The 16,917-nt window shown below is 41.1% G+C and overlaps 2 protein-coding genes and 1 long non-coding RNA gene across 3 annotated transcripts; all 3 read right to left on the reverse strand.

The window, feature by feature from the left end:
• Window positions 1-45: 45 nt before the first annotated feature.
• tmed10 (transmembrane p24 trafficking protein 10) lies at window positions 46-6,377 on the reverse strand. Its single transcript, XM_030405831.1, has 5 exons — window positions 6,107-6,377; window positions 4,997-5,117; window positions 4,589-4,662; window positions 1,599-1,725; window positions 46-1,454 (listed from the first exon to the last, which is right to left on the reverse strand). The coding sequence occupies exons 1-5, from the start codon at window positions 6,281-6,283 to the stop codon at window positions 1,333-1,335; spliced, it is 621 nt and encodes a 206-aa protein (XP_030261691.1). The 5' UTR covers window positions 6,284-6,377; the 3' UTR covers window positions 46-1,332.
• A 1,594-nt stretch (window positions 6,378-7,971) lies between these two features.
• On the reverse strand, window positions 7,972-12,460 carry LOC115573641 (uncharacterized). Its single transcript, XR_003982317.1, has 2 exons — window positions 12,365-12,460; window positions 7,972-12,108 (listed from the first exon to the last, which is right to left on the reverse strand). It is a non-coding gene; the product is annotated as an uncharacterized LOC115573641 (long non-coding RNA).
• Window positions 12,461-12,713: 253 nt separating this feature from the next.
• On the reverse strand, window positions 12,714-15,180 carry LOC115574446 (proto-oncogene c-Fos). Its single transcript, XM_030405977.1, has 4 exons — window positions 14,862-15,180; window positions 14,267-14,482; window positions 14,046-14,153; window positions 12,714-13,935 (listed from the first exon to the last, which is right to left on the reverse strand). Exons 1-4 carry the CDS (start codon window positions 14,994-14,996, stop codon window positions 13,276-13,278), a joined length of 1,119 nt encoding a protein of 372 aa, XP_030261837.1. The 5' UTR covers window positions 14,997-15,180; the 3' UTR covers window positions 12,714-13,275.
• Between the last annotated feature and the right edge of the window lie 1,737 nt (window positions 15,181-16,917).

Here is a 16,917-nt window from a genome sequence, read left to right on the forward strand (position 1 = left end):
ATTAGAACTGCAAGTAGGAAATAAAATATTAGACTACAGTGTAACTAATGTAAATCCATCCAATATTTTATTGAATAAAAGCCCAACACAAATTTACAAAATTTATCAGTCAACATAAAAATCATTGATTGCGCACAATGCGCATTTGTTAAAAATGTATCCATGACAGATGCCTCAATTAATCCCTGTCAAAAACAATCTGAATATTTGCAACCACCCACATTCTTATGTAACCCAAGCCTCATAAGTATTTCTAACGAAAAGAAGCACGCTGGATGGATCCGCAAGTACTGTAATTGGGAAGTGATATTCTGAAAATTACAAAAAGGACAGCTGAATTAAACAGTGAGAGAAGAAAGAGGTTGTATGACTGAAAGGAAATTTCACAATAATGTTTGGATAGAATACTTTACATTTCCCCTGAAAACCTCTGTCCACTGCACTCCGACAAGAGAAACTTGCACAAGTATATATGAACCGTATCACAGAAGTCAGGTGGTTAAATTACTTATTAAACAAGGTTTTTGGTTCTGGCTACCTTTGATTGGTGACAAACTAATATTCAGGTGTTTAAAAAACAAAGCTAGAACGTGCAAGAGCTCATAGAAGTGACCTAATTTATAACTAGCAGAATATTACTCTGACAGCACACAACCCCCCGCCCCAGAAAATATACCTGTTGAAGCAACTAAGTAGCATTTACAATATGAAAACAAACTAAAGACACGGTTAAATTTAGCTACCAAACATGTATGCAAATTAAGTGACATAACACAGAGGTTAAGTGGTTGCCAATTTTCTCGTCAAAGTAATAACAAACCACTTTTCAAATAGCCTTCACTTGATAAAAGGGAACCAAGGATCTAGTTTACTTGGCATGGCAAATAATGTGTACATCAACAGAAGGGCAAAAGACATTCGCTCATGGCACATCCATTCAAACAGAGCTCAAAATCAAACATCACTGTTCAACTGATTGAAGGAACAAGTTCTTATTCAGTAAGCTGCAACATTCAAAACAGTGCAGACAGAAACGTGAAGGACCATGGAGATGGACGTATCTCACTAATGCAGTGACATACGCCACCCATGTCTCACTGTGCATTTCTCCCTACAGCGCTTTTCATGTTTTAAATCACTAAATAAGCAGGTGAATCACTTTTCAGAGGACAGCCCTGGTACTCTTTCTCTTACAGCTGTGAAAACTAGAATTTGAGCCCCTCGACCCCACTTGCTGTTGTTTGCTGAAGCTAGTCCAAAGAGGGTGGATGTTGGGATGTGGTGGCTGACTGGCAGGCAGCTTCCCCCGAGGTACGGAGCTAGGGGATCGCTTTACTCAATCAGCTTCTTTGCCTTGAAGAAGCGCCGCAAGTAGAAGACCTGCCATGTGGCCAGGCCGATGAGACAGCACATGGAGAATATGCTGAAGTACAGCACACGTGTGTTGGTGGACTCTGGAGGGAGGTAAAGAAAGACAGCCAGTTATGTTATTGGTCAGTGACTTCTTCTCAATACTATGAACAAACCAACAAAATGTTTACTCTTATTTCTGTAGGCAGTATTGTAAACAGTATTTCAGTTAACTGTTGTTTTCATACCATTGGTGTCCCGCATCTCCTCCTCTCTCTTCTTCATGTAAGCAAAGTCATTGACAATGGACTCTGACAGGTCCTCCAGTCGCCTCAGCTCGACCTCAAGGGGCTTCAACTTCTCCACCTTGGCAATCTGGAGGGACAAAACAGGTATGGTAAATGGTCTGCATTTTTATAGCGCTTTTCCAGTCCAACAACAGCTCAAAGTGATGTACAATACATGCCACATTCACCCATTCACACACACATTCATACACTGATGACGGAGGCTGCCATGCAAGGCGCCAACTGCTCATCAGGAGCAATTTGGGGTTCAGTATCTTGCTTAAGGACACTTCGACATGCAACTAGGGGGAGCCGAGATTCAAACTAGTGACCTAGACGACCAGCTTTACCCACAAAGCCACAGCCGCCCACACTGAGCCACAGCTACTACAGCCATGTAAAAGTGACGCCTTCCTTTGAAGCCACAGTTAGGGGTAGACTCTTTCGGGGGGGGGGGTGAAGTACTCTTTCAGCAGTATATACTTTGTCCAGCAGGTGTCACTCGTAGGCTGTGCACACACTGCTCTGTGTTTAAACAAATTGTGTTTGGCCATCTCATCTTGTTAATTTCTGTTGTTGAGACAGCTGCCATTTGAACTCTGGTGTGAAGCATACAGGTGCACTGCCTGAGAAAGTGGTCTTTATCTTGAACAAACATCTGGTCCACCCAATCACAGGTTGTTGTGAAATAACTGTGTGACATGTGCAAATTTAACAGCCAAAGTGAACAAGTTAACAAGATTAATCTGATGATTAATGCATCTAGTTGACATTATGTTGTTGTGTTGGTGTAATTGTGCTGTTTGTTCTAGAGCTGCAATGAATAGTTGATCAATCAATTAGTCAAACCTTTTTGGACAATCAATTAATTGTTTCAGTTTCTTAAATTTGAGGACTGTCATTTATGACAGAAATGTAGTTATCTTTGGGTTTTGGACTGTTGGTCACACAAAAACAATTGATTCATAATGAAAATAACTGATTAATCAATAATGAAAATAATCATTTGTTGCAGCCCTAATCGGTTCACTAGTCTTAAGTCAGTGTGATCACAGAATGGAACAAATTTAAACAGCAGCAATATCCGATTCTCTCTTTAGTCTGGACCAAATAAACCCAACTACAGCCTTAAATAGTGCAGCAGCCACTGCCGCAGAGATTTGCCCATTAGGGACTTGCACAGTAAAACCAGCCTGTGATAAAGTGTGCGTAATGGCATCAAATAAGCAGATAACAAAGAATCACTAAATAGAGCAGCTTGCATCTGCCAAGTACACATTTCTAAAACATTGTGTAACAGACAGGGACTCTTTCCAGCCTTTTTTAACCAAATACTAATGCATCCTCCACTGAACAACATGCAAATTTGTTCTATGAAACACACCCATCTATCTACGTAGGTGAATACATGTGTAAATTCAGCTCCACCCTCCTGCCAACAGACAGGCATGCCCACTCGAGCTCTCCCTGAACATCCACCTACACACTCGCTCTGCAGAAAAGAACGTCATGTTCACGCAGCACCATGTGTGGGAAGGAGGGTGATTCTCAGCTCACAGGGCTTTATCACTTCTGTACTTATTTTTAAGTGTTGTCGGAGGCAACCAAGTGCTATCCATTCACAGAAGGGCTTGTAAGTAATGGATGTGATGATGCACAACAATGTGTCCGTATATAGGAAGATATTGAATAATGTGGAGGCAAAGAACCCCCCCCCATCAATTTCCCTGTTTTCTATAATAGTATAATAGGAAACTGTGACGCAATTATCATGTTTTGACAATGGACACTTGGCAATGCCACTGATGCAACACAAGGCATCTACGCAAGAAGAATAAGTATCTAAATGTTGCATAAATGTAAATGGTGTTTCACAGCTCAACTTTATTTATCCATCATTATCCGATTGCAATATTGTGCAACTGTTACAGGGAAAGGACCATATGACTCTTGCATCTCTTGAACCTGTACTTACTGTCTCTCACATAGTTTGATAAATGAGGGCCTGAGGAGTACAAAACCAGCTTCTAAAAGAGGAACCTTGACTTAAACTGTAGGTTATATTTAGGACATTTAGGCCCTCTAACACATTCACCAGGCTCGGGCTGGCAATCAAATGACAAATGCATTTGATACCACTGATCATGATATGCACCTGCAGAGGCTATGTTATACTGGCTTTGATTCTGAATGTAAATGATCTTCAGGGTGACCTGTATTAGAGGCAGCCATATGGGATTTGGGGAAATGATCATTATAATTTATTTTTTTTTTTTACCACTTTGAAGGGATCTGCTAGGTCAATGTATTTACCTCCTACATAACAAATTGAACACCCATCTTTATGAAGACATTACAGTTCTGCACTGCTCTGCTAATACTGCACATTCAGCCACTGAAATCCTTCAAACAACCCTTTGACAATTTGCAAGATGCATTTTTAAATCAAAGTGAGCACTGAATACAAAAAAGACTAAATACATGCAGGTCTCTAAAGCTACAGATATTGTCGGATACTCTCTCGATATATATCTATAGGTATTTGGTTATATATATCTATAGGTATTGGTATATATATATATATATATATATATATATATATATATATATATATATATATATATATATATATATATATATATATATATATATATATCATGGTATTTGGTTGAGTGTCAGCAAGCTACGACAAAAATGCTTAAACTGAGCTTATTTTTCTATGCTCAGCAGAGAAGCAGATCATTGGGGAGTGATTCTTGTCAGTCTTTTACAGTGGTAACCGTTTTGTTGTTTGTCATTTTTGTCCTATTGTCTAAAGTGTAGTTTGAAAATATGCAATTAAACCCCCTGCTTAAAACAAAAAACACAGGGACCCACATCCACTGACCTAGTCTGCAAACTGCAGACAGACTTTAATCTGCATCATTCTACAAAAGGAAGCAAACACTTACCTCTTCATAGTTTTTGGCCTCCACACCATGCTTCATGTCCAGATTGACCAGCTGGTCAGGTACTCTTCCAGTCCCTGATAAAAAAAGAAGCACAATATTTTTTATCATATATCCAATTACCTGCGTTGTGTGTACCAATGTACCATTGTTTACTCACTGATCTACGTAACTCTCATCTAGTTTCATCTCATAATATCACCATATTTCAACTCATTATTTATTTGTGAATCATTAGGAGTTTCCAGTCATTGCTTTATTTAAATAATCTTCATACATTCACATCTCTCACTTTGCTTTTGCTGATGGTTAACACAAATCAGTTGTCTTCAACTTAATCTTTGACAAAAAATTACATTGCATCTGGTGTGTGTATGAAAAACAAACAAACTGGGGATTAAAAACACTTACCCATGGGTGATTTGCTCTCGAAGCACACCTCAAACATGTCATAGTCCTCAGTGGTGAAGGCAAACTTTCCTTTTGTTGCATCTTCCTTGGAGTAAAGAGTGTGGCTGGAGGAATCTGTTATCTACAGAATTAAGAAGGCAATGATGTAAATATTAACTGTACTGCTGTATCAATTAGTCTATTAACGATATTTCTATGTTCACCGGTCCCAGCATCTCCAGTAGGAATACTTGCTACATAGATAATCAATTTAAGAATTTCAGGGTTCTTGAACTCTGATGGGATTGGGTCAAGCCTGATAATAATGTGTCATTTTCTTGATTACGCTATTATTTAAAAAACATAAACAGCTCAAATCGTGTTATTCAACCAAAATGTGCTTTCATCCCAAATAGACTGCATTAACCTTCTAAACACCAGCATGTCATCAATACCAGCTTCAATTGAGCAGCTGTTAAAACATGGAGACTGTTTTACAAAAAAATAGAGAGAATTTTGTTATGAATATTCAATTAGTTAATAACGTTGTGAGCATACACATCCCTGCGTTATGAATGAAGACAACAAAAGACCCTATTTATTAAAACTGCAGTGCATAAAGCTGTCGTTGACATGTATCATAAGTGGCTAATATGCTAGTGTTGCTAGCTTGACGCTGCCAGTTGAATGGACGGTAAGACTGACGTGTAACAGCAGCAGAGCCGAGCCGATGATACACACGCGTTTACTTGACACAATACAACACACATTACTTGTGAAATCACCACCCGCAAAAGCTACAACATTTTATGTTCATTAGTGTCAGGCTAATGTGAGTTTATGTCAAAATATATACATAAAGATAACGTTAGCAAGCGCTGACGTTAGCTAGCTAGCCAATTAGCCAAAACCAGGAAGACGAGTTTTTCGGGGCCTAGGTTAGCTACAGTGCTAACAACAGTTGTCACAAATTTCCGCCACACTCCACTAATAGTTCAGGCATTATTTAATACAAGCCGTGAATTTCTCGCGTAGCAGCTAGTGTGCGTCAACATAGATGTTACCGGCCACTTCGGCCTCAACACAAGCTGGTTGCGTTAGCTGTGTAGCTAGCCGCAGGTCTGTGCTCACCTTCAGATTAGTTTTGGTGTTCGCCTGTTCGCTTATTTCATACTCTCCCGTGACGAGGACGTCTTTGTGGATCTCCTCTCGTAAGCACTTTCTTGAGTTGACCGGTAAAGAGAAAGAAATGGAAGATACAGATTCAAAGAGAACCGGTAACAGCAGTAGCGCAGCGAGTCGAGCCATGGCTACCCTCAACCAACCGACCAACCAGCCCGAGACAGGCAGCCGACCAGCTTAACACCGAATTCCAACTCACACTGCCGGCTTGAGCCGAGCCTCCAGCGCCGCCGCCGACCTGGAGGTGGAACTACACTCCTTGTACCACTTCATGGTATCTCACTGTCTTCCTCAGCAAATACAGTCTGTACACAATAAGAACTGCAACAGTAATATATCTTCTTATATACAATCTTATATAGATATTTTTTGGTTTCTGTGACAGTAAACTGAATATCTTTTCCTGCCATTATATAGACCAACAAACTAATCGATTGACTTTAATCGTCAAAGGAAATGATCATCTGTGAAGCAAGTGGCACTCAAGGCCCAAAGTTAATGGGAATACCACCCGAATAAGTGTCTGTAAGACAAGAACAGACACTACTAACTTGATGGGGACCACCAGAGGCATCCAAGTGGGACTCCGATACCAGGCTGTTACAGATTTATGCTGGTACACCCTGAAGTGTGGACTCATGGGAAAACAGAAGTGGAGCACGCCACATATGTAACAGCTGTTGGGAACACTACACAAATGCAACAACAAGGACAACAGAAGGAGTGGACGCCAGAGAGGCAACACTACAAATCTTATTCCAAGAGGTAATGGATGGCTGGGGAAAGATCAGGGAGGACATTCAAATCCAACATCAACAACTTTAAACAGAGACAGGGGTTACAATCCATCCATCCCCATATATACATGTAACACATGACTAAAGCTGCACACGTGACGACACCTGACCTATCTTAATTTGCTGAACACTACAGTGAGAGGCAGTTGAACGCTCTGAAAGCTCCTGTTCAGACCTTTGAGCTCACTTTATTACAAATAGTGACATTCTTTGGCTTTGTCTTGAACTTTGCAGCTTGTTGTTGTATTCAGGTACCACACTGCAGTGTTTACACACTTAATTTGACTTATCAGACCATTACATTTTCATTATCATCACCTATCTGCCCCAAATATATGGTCTAGTAGTGACCTACTACAGATGTGATAACAACGCTTGCTCACTGGTCTGATAACAGCAAATCAGGTGGTTTACACCAGGTCTACTTCTAGACACAAGCAGATAATCTTACAAAACAACTCAGCCACAGACACAAGACCCCATTGAGACAACCAGAGTTTCTGGTTTTGAGAATATCTGAGTGGGGCCCTCACTGAGGCTACAGTACATTTATGTCCTGGGGCCACCTAGTGGGTCAAAAAGGCCATATTCCTAAATTGTAGAGTATGTGTATTCATGTGCAAAGTTCATGGCAGTGAAAACCGAAAAGGAAAGATCAGGGGCTGTCGTTCATTTAAAAAAAAAGAAGTCAATAATAAACAAATACCTTGAAGTAATTTTTTTCTTGAGTAAGTCAAGTCACTTTCCCCCCAACCCAAAAAACTGCAGACTTACCTGCAGTGTCCAGTTTGTATAAAATGAAAAGATAAGGTATTAGTACCTGTCAAATAATGAGATTATTTTCTGAGATTTTATGAAATGTCAGTATACAAAGAACTTTGTAAAAGCTTATTTATTTTTCAATCAGAGATTTTCCCTCCCCATCACTTTTAAACAGGGAAATCCTGACAGCCAGGCTACAAAAAACTAAGCCGAAAAACTTAAAAATAACACAGACAAGTCATTTGAGTCATCCTGTTGGGTCTCAAGTAATTTACTTTCTTTTGAGTGAAGTTAGAAATCAACAAAACACAGACATTACAGATAACAACTATTACAGTTCACATCTTTTCCACCAAACTGGCTCCGGTCGTTCATCGAGACTTCCGTTCAGGATTCTTTGAACCTTAATGCTAGCGAACCAGCTGCTAGTCTGGAATGTAAGTATTGTAATCACTGATGTGTAATTAATGGAGGGAGATGTACAATGCACAGCACAAGTAAAAGGTAGTAGCAAAATGGCAGGTTGCATTGACTACCTGTAAGCTTTTGTTCTTTTATTGCAGATCTTTGTTTTTTATTTAAAGAAAAAAAAAAAAAAAAGCAAGTTGGATATCTTGAAATCTCCTAAAAAGCGCTTCATAAATACAACTGTGTGACAAAACAAATATCACAGTATGTTTGACCAAATACCTGGATATCAGTATTGTATGGATGGCTATTGGTGCTTAAAACAAAATAATAACACAATGAGATGTTTGATACATAATCATCAGTAATGTGGATAAAAACGACAAAGTGAGTAAAGATGAGTTTTAAAAGCAAGTACAGGTCTGGTAAGTTCAGAAAATGCCATCGCTTTACAGTAAAGCAGCTTCATAAAACAGGGAAAGACAACACTTATGTCATATCAAGATATATCCAAAATCCAGGACAATAGAACGTCTCACATCATGATAACAATAGATATCAACACATTTTCTATAGTTGCTGTTTTATAGTCTAAAGTCAGAGTTACTCTCAGAAATGAAGATGGTTATATGACCCAGTTTCACACCATACAGTCTCTTGTGGTCACATGCTTTAGCTGAAAGAACAATGATTGATATACTTATTTTGTTAAACCCGAGAGAAGAGGGATATTTAGACTACAGCTATAAGAATACAAATTATCTCCTTTTTTCTTGCTATAGACCTACACTTAAAATGTCTTTAATATTACAGTAACTGCACAGTAATCCATCCTGTATGCGATTGGTGAATCGGGGTTACGAAACAGCTATATCACGCTCAGTGTTGGCTGGGGTATTTTGAAAAATCCCAAAAGCTATTATTTTTCTGTCAGCGGCTCAGGGATTACCCAATTACATATGATAGAGCTGTCCAGTTTCCAGGGAAACATCCTTGTTACTGATCCCACGAGACGAGACGAGGACACGCTGCTGTGTGGGGAGTCTGGCACTAAGTGAACAGTAATTATTGGATAGAGAAATCCCTGCAGTATTGTAGCTTAGTGCGTCAAATAACCTCTAAGAATAGCATGTCACACACTCCTCCGTGCTACAGAGCTTTTAAGGGCAGAAATGAAATCCACAAATTTTAAAGTCACATACCTGAGACTTATCTGCATTTTTTTTTTACATGCTTTAGTAGCCATTTTCTGTCATTTTCATTTTTCAGCTTTGAACAGTATTCAGTGTGGATTGATGTGAAAGGCTACTGCGATAATCTCACTATTGGCTGACTAACCTTTGTATCAATTGTGGGCACTGGTTCAGCATTATAAGTCACCATGAAAGCTCTACCTTTCACAGTAAGAGTACTTCCTTAAATGTGCACGCATGCTGACGCAAGTGTCTACACACCCTTCACACTAATTGCTGTCATTCTTTGAGTTGCGTTTGATATCACCTCTAGACACGGAAAAATACAAAGGAAAGGCAGACACACGCAGATAAGAGCCCAGAATCTCAGACTAAATTTGATCTGTCACACTCCTACAGATGAAACACACAGACTGTGTCATAGAAATGCCATTTTATGGAATATCTGCACACTGTCACACTCACGACACTAAAACAAATATGTCAAGAAACAGGTCAAAAGTGTGATTTGGTGTTGTTGTATCACCCAGACAGACACCTGTCTACAGGGGTAAGACACTGAATGCTTTCTGTATCCTCTCTCGACAGATGGAAGGTATCAGGGGATGGATTCCTCTGAATGTGGAGCCGAGCCAAACCGAGCTCTTGCCGTCGTGGCACGGAGGCGAACTCGGCTGTTTCATCATCGAGGTGCTCACAATTACACCCAGGCAGGGATCTCTGTCTGCCTCCCTCGCTGCTGTCCTCATGCACTCATCATTTTCTCCCATCCTCTTCCTCCCCTCTCCTCGCTCTCACTTTCCTCCTCTTTTTCTATCGGGCGTACGCTGCCTGGTTCCTCCCATGGGTTGCAGCACCGACGCAGGTTGGCGTCATAGTGGTCTAATTTTACTGCTGTTGATGCTGATGTTAAAAGAAGCAATAGGCACCTGCTATTTCTGCTGCTACCCCAGCTCCCTGGGGCCGACAAAGAGGTATTAATAGATGGAGTTATTAGGTGCTGCATGGTCGCACACGGAGGCTTTATTGAGGGAAAAAGAGGCTCATCTTAAGTGGTAAAGAAAACAGATAGGTACTCAGAATTCAGCTGTTATGCAACAGCACAGTGCTAACAAAACAAGAGGCTTTGTAAAAAAGCACAGTTTCAATCCAAGAAATTTTCCTCAAGCAGGAAACTAAGAAAAAAGCGTTGTGCTTCTGCAACTTTCAATGAATCTTTTGATTTGTTCCAGGTCACACTGTGGAGGAGCAGGCCTGACAACTGCTCATATCTTGGCCTTGTTGAACAAAAGGGTGTGTCCACACTGGAAAGGACTCAAGCGTCAGGGCAAGTTGGTTATTGTGCGACGGTAGTCTTCCACCCCGCACGTCCCTTACGCGCACACACCACGCACTTCCTGTGCAAAGCCGTTGAGCAATCCTGCTTCCGATGATTCTTTACATGGTGCAATACTGATAAAAGGGTCAAATGAGCAAGTGAGGTGAAAGAATGTCAAGCAAGAGGGAGCGGTAGGGAAGGTTTGATGACCAACTGCGTGACAATAAGGTGTTGCACAAACAATAAAGGTTTCAGTGAAAATAAAATAGTAACACTGATGAATTTACTGTCTTCAGGTTTAAATATTTGCCTTCTAAATTAGAATTTTCTGTTTTGAAAAATTGGGAAAGACGGGACTAATGACTGTAAGTGCCAGCATTCACATTCGATGCACCTGAAGCTATTGTAAGAGTTCAAATTAAAAAAGGTCAAATGAAAGGATGACTTCAACCCCCCCCAACAAAAAAAAAATAAAGGAAATTGAGTCGTTATCTACTTACCCCCATGCCGATGAAAAGTAAAGTGAAGTTTTGCAGTCCACAAGACAATTCTGGAGCTTCACAGCAAAACAGCGTTGCTGCATACTCTGAAGCAGATGGGGACTATTTTGGGGTTATTCAAGTCTCCGCAGAGCCCCTAATTGATTATAAAAGATGTTATTTACAGCATGTCCACCCACTTCAGACGGGATGCTCACCAACGCTTTTAGATCAGCAGCTACAGTGACAATTTGGGCTTTAAAAGTTTGGGATCTTGGGGCTTTCAGAGACTTCACTGTCTCAGTTTTTTTAAATATATATTTTAAAACAAGTTCCCATCGACCTCAGTTGTTTAGGAGAATGCTGTTTTGCTGTGAAGCTCCAGAAATGTTTTGTGGACTATGAAACTTCACCAGACTTTCCGTCGCCATGGGGGTGAGTGGATAACGACTGAACTTTTTAAAAAAAGTTTTGGGTGAACTTATTCTTTAAGTTTCACTTTTGGTAAAAAGGTCTATTTCTTGAAATCATGTTTTATGTTTCTGGAAAAAACGTCACATAAGATTTATCAGTTATTCTTAAACGGAAACAAAACCTACACTAGGTCTGTTTTGCCTGCAGCCCACCAGTTTTTAATCTTAACTATATTCACCGATGGAAACGGATATTTTCTTGATCGCCATGTTCCAGATTAGGTTGCTCACATCTGACCTACCTACTTGTCATTCAAGACATTTTGATGTTTGATGCTGGCACATCGGTGTTAATCTTGGCCCTGGCTGCGCTTCCAGAAAATGGGGTTTTGGTGTCTGTCTGGGAAAAGACCTCGCAGACAGCCACTTTACACCTATCTGTCTGCACGCCACGGTCCATTTGCACGACTGCTTTCTGTGTCTTCATGAATTATTTCTGAGGACTCTTCTCCTGCATTGTGCTGTAACTCACATGTGCCTGTCTCTGACTGTGGGAGGTGATATTTTGGCGACTTCAAAACCTGCCGAGAGAACAGAATAAATTAGAAACCGACGCAGTTCGTGGTCGAAACGTTGCTTTCGGATCCTCTTGCGAATTTCTGTTGTATAACCAAGCCCGCGTGCAGCGAGAGCAAACACGTCGGCTCGATTAGGGAAGCACTTTTTTCACGTTTGTTTCTATTCCCCTATATCAGCTGTGAGGTTGATCTGTTTGAAAAAACAAACATACAAAATCATTAGGTGTGTATTTTAGCGAGAGAAAAAAAGGTGTCTGACCGAAGAGTCGGCCTGTTTTCCTCCTGCTGGGAGACAGAAGCAGAGCCGAGTCGTCGAAGCGTTGGGCACGGAAGTACAACGTCATCGCGCTACGCTTGCAAATTAGAAAAAAAAAATGGAAAGAACGCACTGACGTAAGAGCCCTGACGTATAGTTAACCTTGGCAACAGACGGAACAATAAATAGAGCCAGTGGAGGTGCAGGAAAAATACTGCTATCCCTTATGGAGGCTAATTTTAGACGTCATTATAATTGGATGCCACTGGAGCCGCCATGCCATCTCCCTGCTCGTTATAGGAAGTGTGAATATGTTCGCATGTGATAAGCAGAAAAGCCACAGACGAGGTAATTGAATTGAAATATCACTATCTTTTTTATTTACACATCTTACAAACAGCTTTCATCTTTTGCTCTCTCTGTAAAAAAATAAACATTTCATAAATTAAAACCACTGGTGTTTTCACAGAAAACTTTTCATACCGAAGATAAGGACCACTCAGACCATGGTTAGGACAAAGCACATCAGTTTTTTTTTTTTGTTGTTTGTTTTTTTAAGTTTCACAAAAAAAAAGAAGTTCACAATTACTCTCACTTTCCATCAACCAGAAAACAAACTGGATCAATAATAACTATTGCTCTGAAACACACATCAACACTACGACAAGTTTTTTTTTTGTTATCTAGCACCATTAAAATCATATATTATGAACTCATACAACGACTAGGTGGTATTAGTTAAAACATGCTTTTTAACTTGCTACATTGGTGTAATAGGCAAGTATAGATAAAGGCAAATAAAATCATAAATAATTTGCTTCCTGGTACAAGTCCGCTCCATAGCCCTGTGGTCTGCACATCTCATATGTCAAGAAAATGTGCTAATAGGAAGTGTTTTTTTTTGGGAAGAGTCTTTAAAGGGCCAGCAGGGTGGGTGAGCTGAGCGAATCAGAGGACTGGTCGTTGCTGTTGCTTCCTCTCCTGTGGGCGACGCCGCAGGTGGGGAAGGTCTCCGCCTCTGGGAAGGTAAACACGAAAGAAGACGTGAAGGTGGTGCAGGCCGGTGTGCAGGTCACCACGGGCGTGCACAGGGGCTCGAAGTCAGCGGTGGTGGCTGTGGCGTGAAGGGCCTCCCAGTCCTGAGTTGTGTAGAGGGAGTTGGACAGGTCAACCTCCGGCACTGACCGCGCCGTCTCCATCTCAGTCTTTGTGAGCAGATCCAGAGACTCCTCCAGGACGGAGGAGTCCAGGTCTGTCATCTTGACCGTGCTGTTGGAAATGGTGGCGGTGGAGAAGATGGAGTTGGAAGTGGAGGTGGAAGTGGAGGTGAAGGTTGGCTGGCTGGAAGTGATAGTGGATGCCTGGGGGATGGTGGTCTGTGGCTGGGTGGACACCCCGGTTGTGAGGCAGGCTGGAGACATTGAGATGACAGAGAAGTCTGAGTCCAGCTCGGAGGGGATTTTGCAGATGGGCTGGTGGGCAGCGAGAATGAACTCGAGCCTCTCCTTCTCCTTCAGAAGATTAGCAATATCATTCTGCAGGCTGGACTTCTCATCCTCAAGCTGATCAGTTTCCTGAGAGAGAGAGAAATGGAGGAAGGGGCATTAACTCAGCTGTTGGGTAACACTATTAGCTGTGGCGAGAAATGCTCTGATGAATGATGGTAAATCTGTGGGATACTTACAGCTTGCAGAGTGTCTGTGAGCTCTCGCCTCCTGTTGCGGCATTTTGCTGCTGCCTGCTTGTTCCTCTCTCTGCGAACTCTCTTCTTCTCTTCCTCCTCAGGTGTCACCTGCACATGATAAATGACAAAAAAAAGTTAAGCCTCCAGTTCTACACTGTAACATGAAAGTTACCACTTGTTATGCAACACTTGAATTATTATTTAGGTCAGATGGTAATTACCTGCTCCACTCTGCCCCTCTTGCCGTGAGCCTTGGATGCTGCAGACCTCATGGCCGGTCTGGAGTAGGCGGGGCTGGGGCTGTAGGGGTGAGCTCTGTGAGATGGGGCCACCGAGGAGATCAAAGGCTGTACCATCCACTGCAGATCCGGGCTCGTCGAAATGGCTGTGACGGTGGGGATGAAGGAGGCACTTGATGCTGTCAGGTCAGTGAAATCCTGTGGGGAATGAGGCAAAAAGGATCATCAGTACATTTTCTTTCAGGAGTGGGGGGGAGCAGCAGTGCAGGATGTCTATGAATGAAAAAGGGGGTCTATAAAAAGCTGGGTGGTTTAAAAATATCCTCATGATGTCAGCTATGACGTTACACTCCCTCTGAGGGGTTTCCAGGTGAATGAATGAAGCTCGCCTTGCACTTTGTGCAGTACAGGTCAATGCTTTTTCACCATTTCTCAGCCAGATTATATTTATTACTTAGAAACTTAAAGCTATTTAAGACATAATGTAGTTTTTCATTGCAAGCAAACAAACACATTTTTAAAAAGTCATATAGCCTACAATTGTAATAAAAGTGTAATAATATTTGACAGGACATACCTGAGACTGTGGTGATCCCATGCTGGAGTAAGATCCGGCTGGGGAAGGATAGTAGCCCAGCTGCTCCCCGGACGGGGAAGCGGTGCTGCAGCGGGAGGAAGAGTCGCACTCCGTGTTGAAACCGGTAAACATCATGATTCCCCGAAAAAAAAGCAAGTAGAAGGATCCAAACAAAGTCTACCGAGGGGGAATGTAACCTTGAGTTGAGGAAATCCTTTGGAGTAGGTTGGTGAGAAACTCTAGTGCTGCTCCCGATGTCTTTTCTCTGCTCGTTGCTCTGAAAGTTTGACTGCCAACTCTGACTGCTCTGAGCCTTTTTATAGCCTGAGATGATGACGTAGGCAGAGGAGCGTTCTGTCTCCGACAGCGCGAGGGAAAAAAAACACTAAAACACGGACGTAACAACGCGGCAATAACACCACAGACCGCTTCTACGTTGTTTAATTCGCTTACTGTTCATCATATAATGTCGGCTTGTGATATTTAAAGCTAAAAAAGTAGCGTTTAGACATTTTCTTTCACGCTCACCCTCCATAAATGGAATATTCCAGACCGGGATCCCCAGTACGTCATTTTCCATATATGGTGCATCCTGTAAAACGGGGCGGTGCCTGATGGGAAATACACCATTCGAGATTGGACAGCGACATGACGTTATGCGAGTCAACAAACACAGAGGCTGTTGTGAAAACTAAAGAACTGGGATAATGGTCAGCAAAAGTACATCCCACACGCCAAAGTACACCAAAAGGTAAATTTGAACATGCAGATGTGTCTGTTCTGAGCTGAGTGGGTCAAACAAACACATCAAAACACACTGCTGGTGTAATTTAACACGGTGCCTTTACTTCATCAAAATACAATATAATTATTACATATTGTACAAGAGCTTTTTTAAAATTTATTTTTTTTATTTTTTTTACCTTGCATAATTTAAATCTGGTATGGTGCTCTAGTTTGAGAGGTGATTCCCAACACTCTCTATAGACAGGCTTTCTGGGTGTTATAACAGGGGGAATCAACCTGAAATGGCTCAAACAGAGCTTTGAGGCAATAATTTTATTGAAATAATTGATCCATAACACTATACAGCATGGAGGCAAAACAAAAACCAGACTATGTTCCAAGTAGCTAATTCAACAAATATCCATAATGTGTCCTCGTTTATCAGGTGAGGTCCTCCATGAGTAGATGGTTAACTTCCACAACATGGACACCTGAAGAACTTGGTTATAATTAGAGTCTCCCACTGTGGTCTCTTTCATCCATCAGGGTTAACACAAGGCAATAGTTCAATCCGTTCCCATGTTTGCATGAAAAAAGATACTACAAATAACTTAAACAAGTTTCCTCATTAAAATACAATACTAACTTTTGCAATAATAGAAACAGCCTTTTGGTTCAACCTCTTGATGTTGTTTTGTCAAGCAGTGTTTAATTCCACATCAGTTTATTTTTAAACTCCCAGAGAGAAACATGTCCAAACATGAAAACTATATTGTACAGTATAATTTAAACAGAGAGCATCGAAGCACTGTGTTGAGTGTCTGCAAAGCAAGTTTAAAGGGTTTCAAGACAAATATTTGTAATAGGGAGGTGTTTGTTTCATGCATTCAAATCCTATTTGCCATAGTTCAAACTTTCCTGCTTACTTTCTTGTAACCTTTACTGTAATCTCAACCCATAGGTGCCATGAATTTAGATCTATATGCAAAAAACAATAGTAGTGTTAAAGTGAGAGAAGTGGATGAAAAAAATGATGTGTGCAAAAATATCTGTGTTTGTTGGCTATCTGCAAAAAGATGACATTAGTTTTCTAATCTCAGATGCAAAGAACCTTGGGTCTAAAGACTGTAGCCTATAATTTACGTGGAATCAAAATTAACTGTAAACATCGAAAAGGGTACACTGTAAAAACACGTCAGGGCAGGAGCAGTTACTTCTAGTACGGCCTCAGGCAGTGCTTGTACCATTTGTCTGAAATCCAGGCTAGGGTGTGTTTAGTTGCACGGTAAGCAGATAACCGGTTTGTCGTGTGTACTTTTCCACAAAAGCA

Source organism: Sparus aurata, chromosome 22 (genome assembly GCF_900880675.1).
Source record: "Sparus aurata chromosome 22, fSpaAur1.1, whole genome shotgun sequence".
Lineage (NCBI taxonomy): Eukaryota > Metazoa > Chordata > Actinopteri > Spariformes > Sparidae > Sparus > Sparus aurata.

Excerpts from the sequence above, each read along its gene's own strand:
- tmed10 (XM_030405831.1), bottom strand. The coding sequence starts at position 6,283 with ATGGCTCGACTCGCTGCGCTACTGCTGTTACCGGTTCTCTTTGAATCT. Across the intron at positions 5,118-6,106 it reads ACACCAAAACTAATCTGAAG|ATAACAGATTCCTCCAGCCA; the intron begins GTGAGCACAGAC and ends TTAATTCTGTAG. Across the intron at positions 4,663-4,996 it reads CGAGAGCAAATCACCCATGG|GGACTGGAAGAGTACCTGAC; the intron begins GTAAGTGTTTTT and ends TTTTTTTATCAG.
- LOC115574446 (XM_030405977.1), bottom strand. The coding sequence starts at position 14,996 with ATGATGTTTACCGGTTTCAACACGGAGTGCGACTCTTCCTCCCGCTGC. Across the intron at positions 14,483-14,861 it reads TGGGATCACCACAGTCTCAG|GATTTCACTGACCTGACAGC; the intron begins GTATGTCCTGTC and ends CATTCCCCACAG. Across the intron at positions 14,154-14,266 it reads AGAGGGGCAGAGTGGAGCAG|GTGACACCTGAGGAGGAAGA; the intron begins GTAATTACCATC and ends TATCATGTGCAG.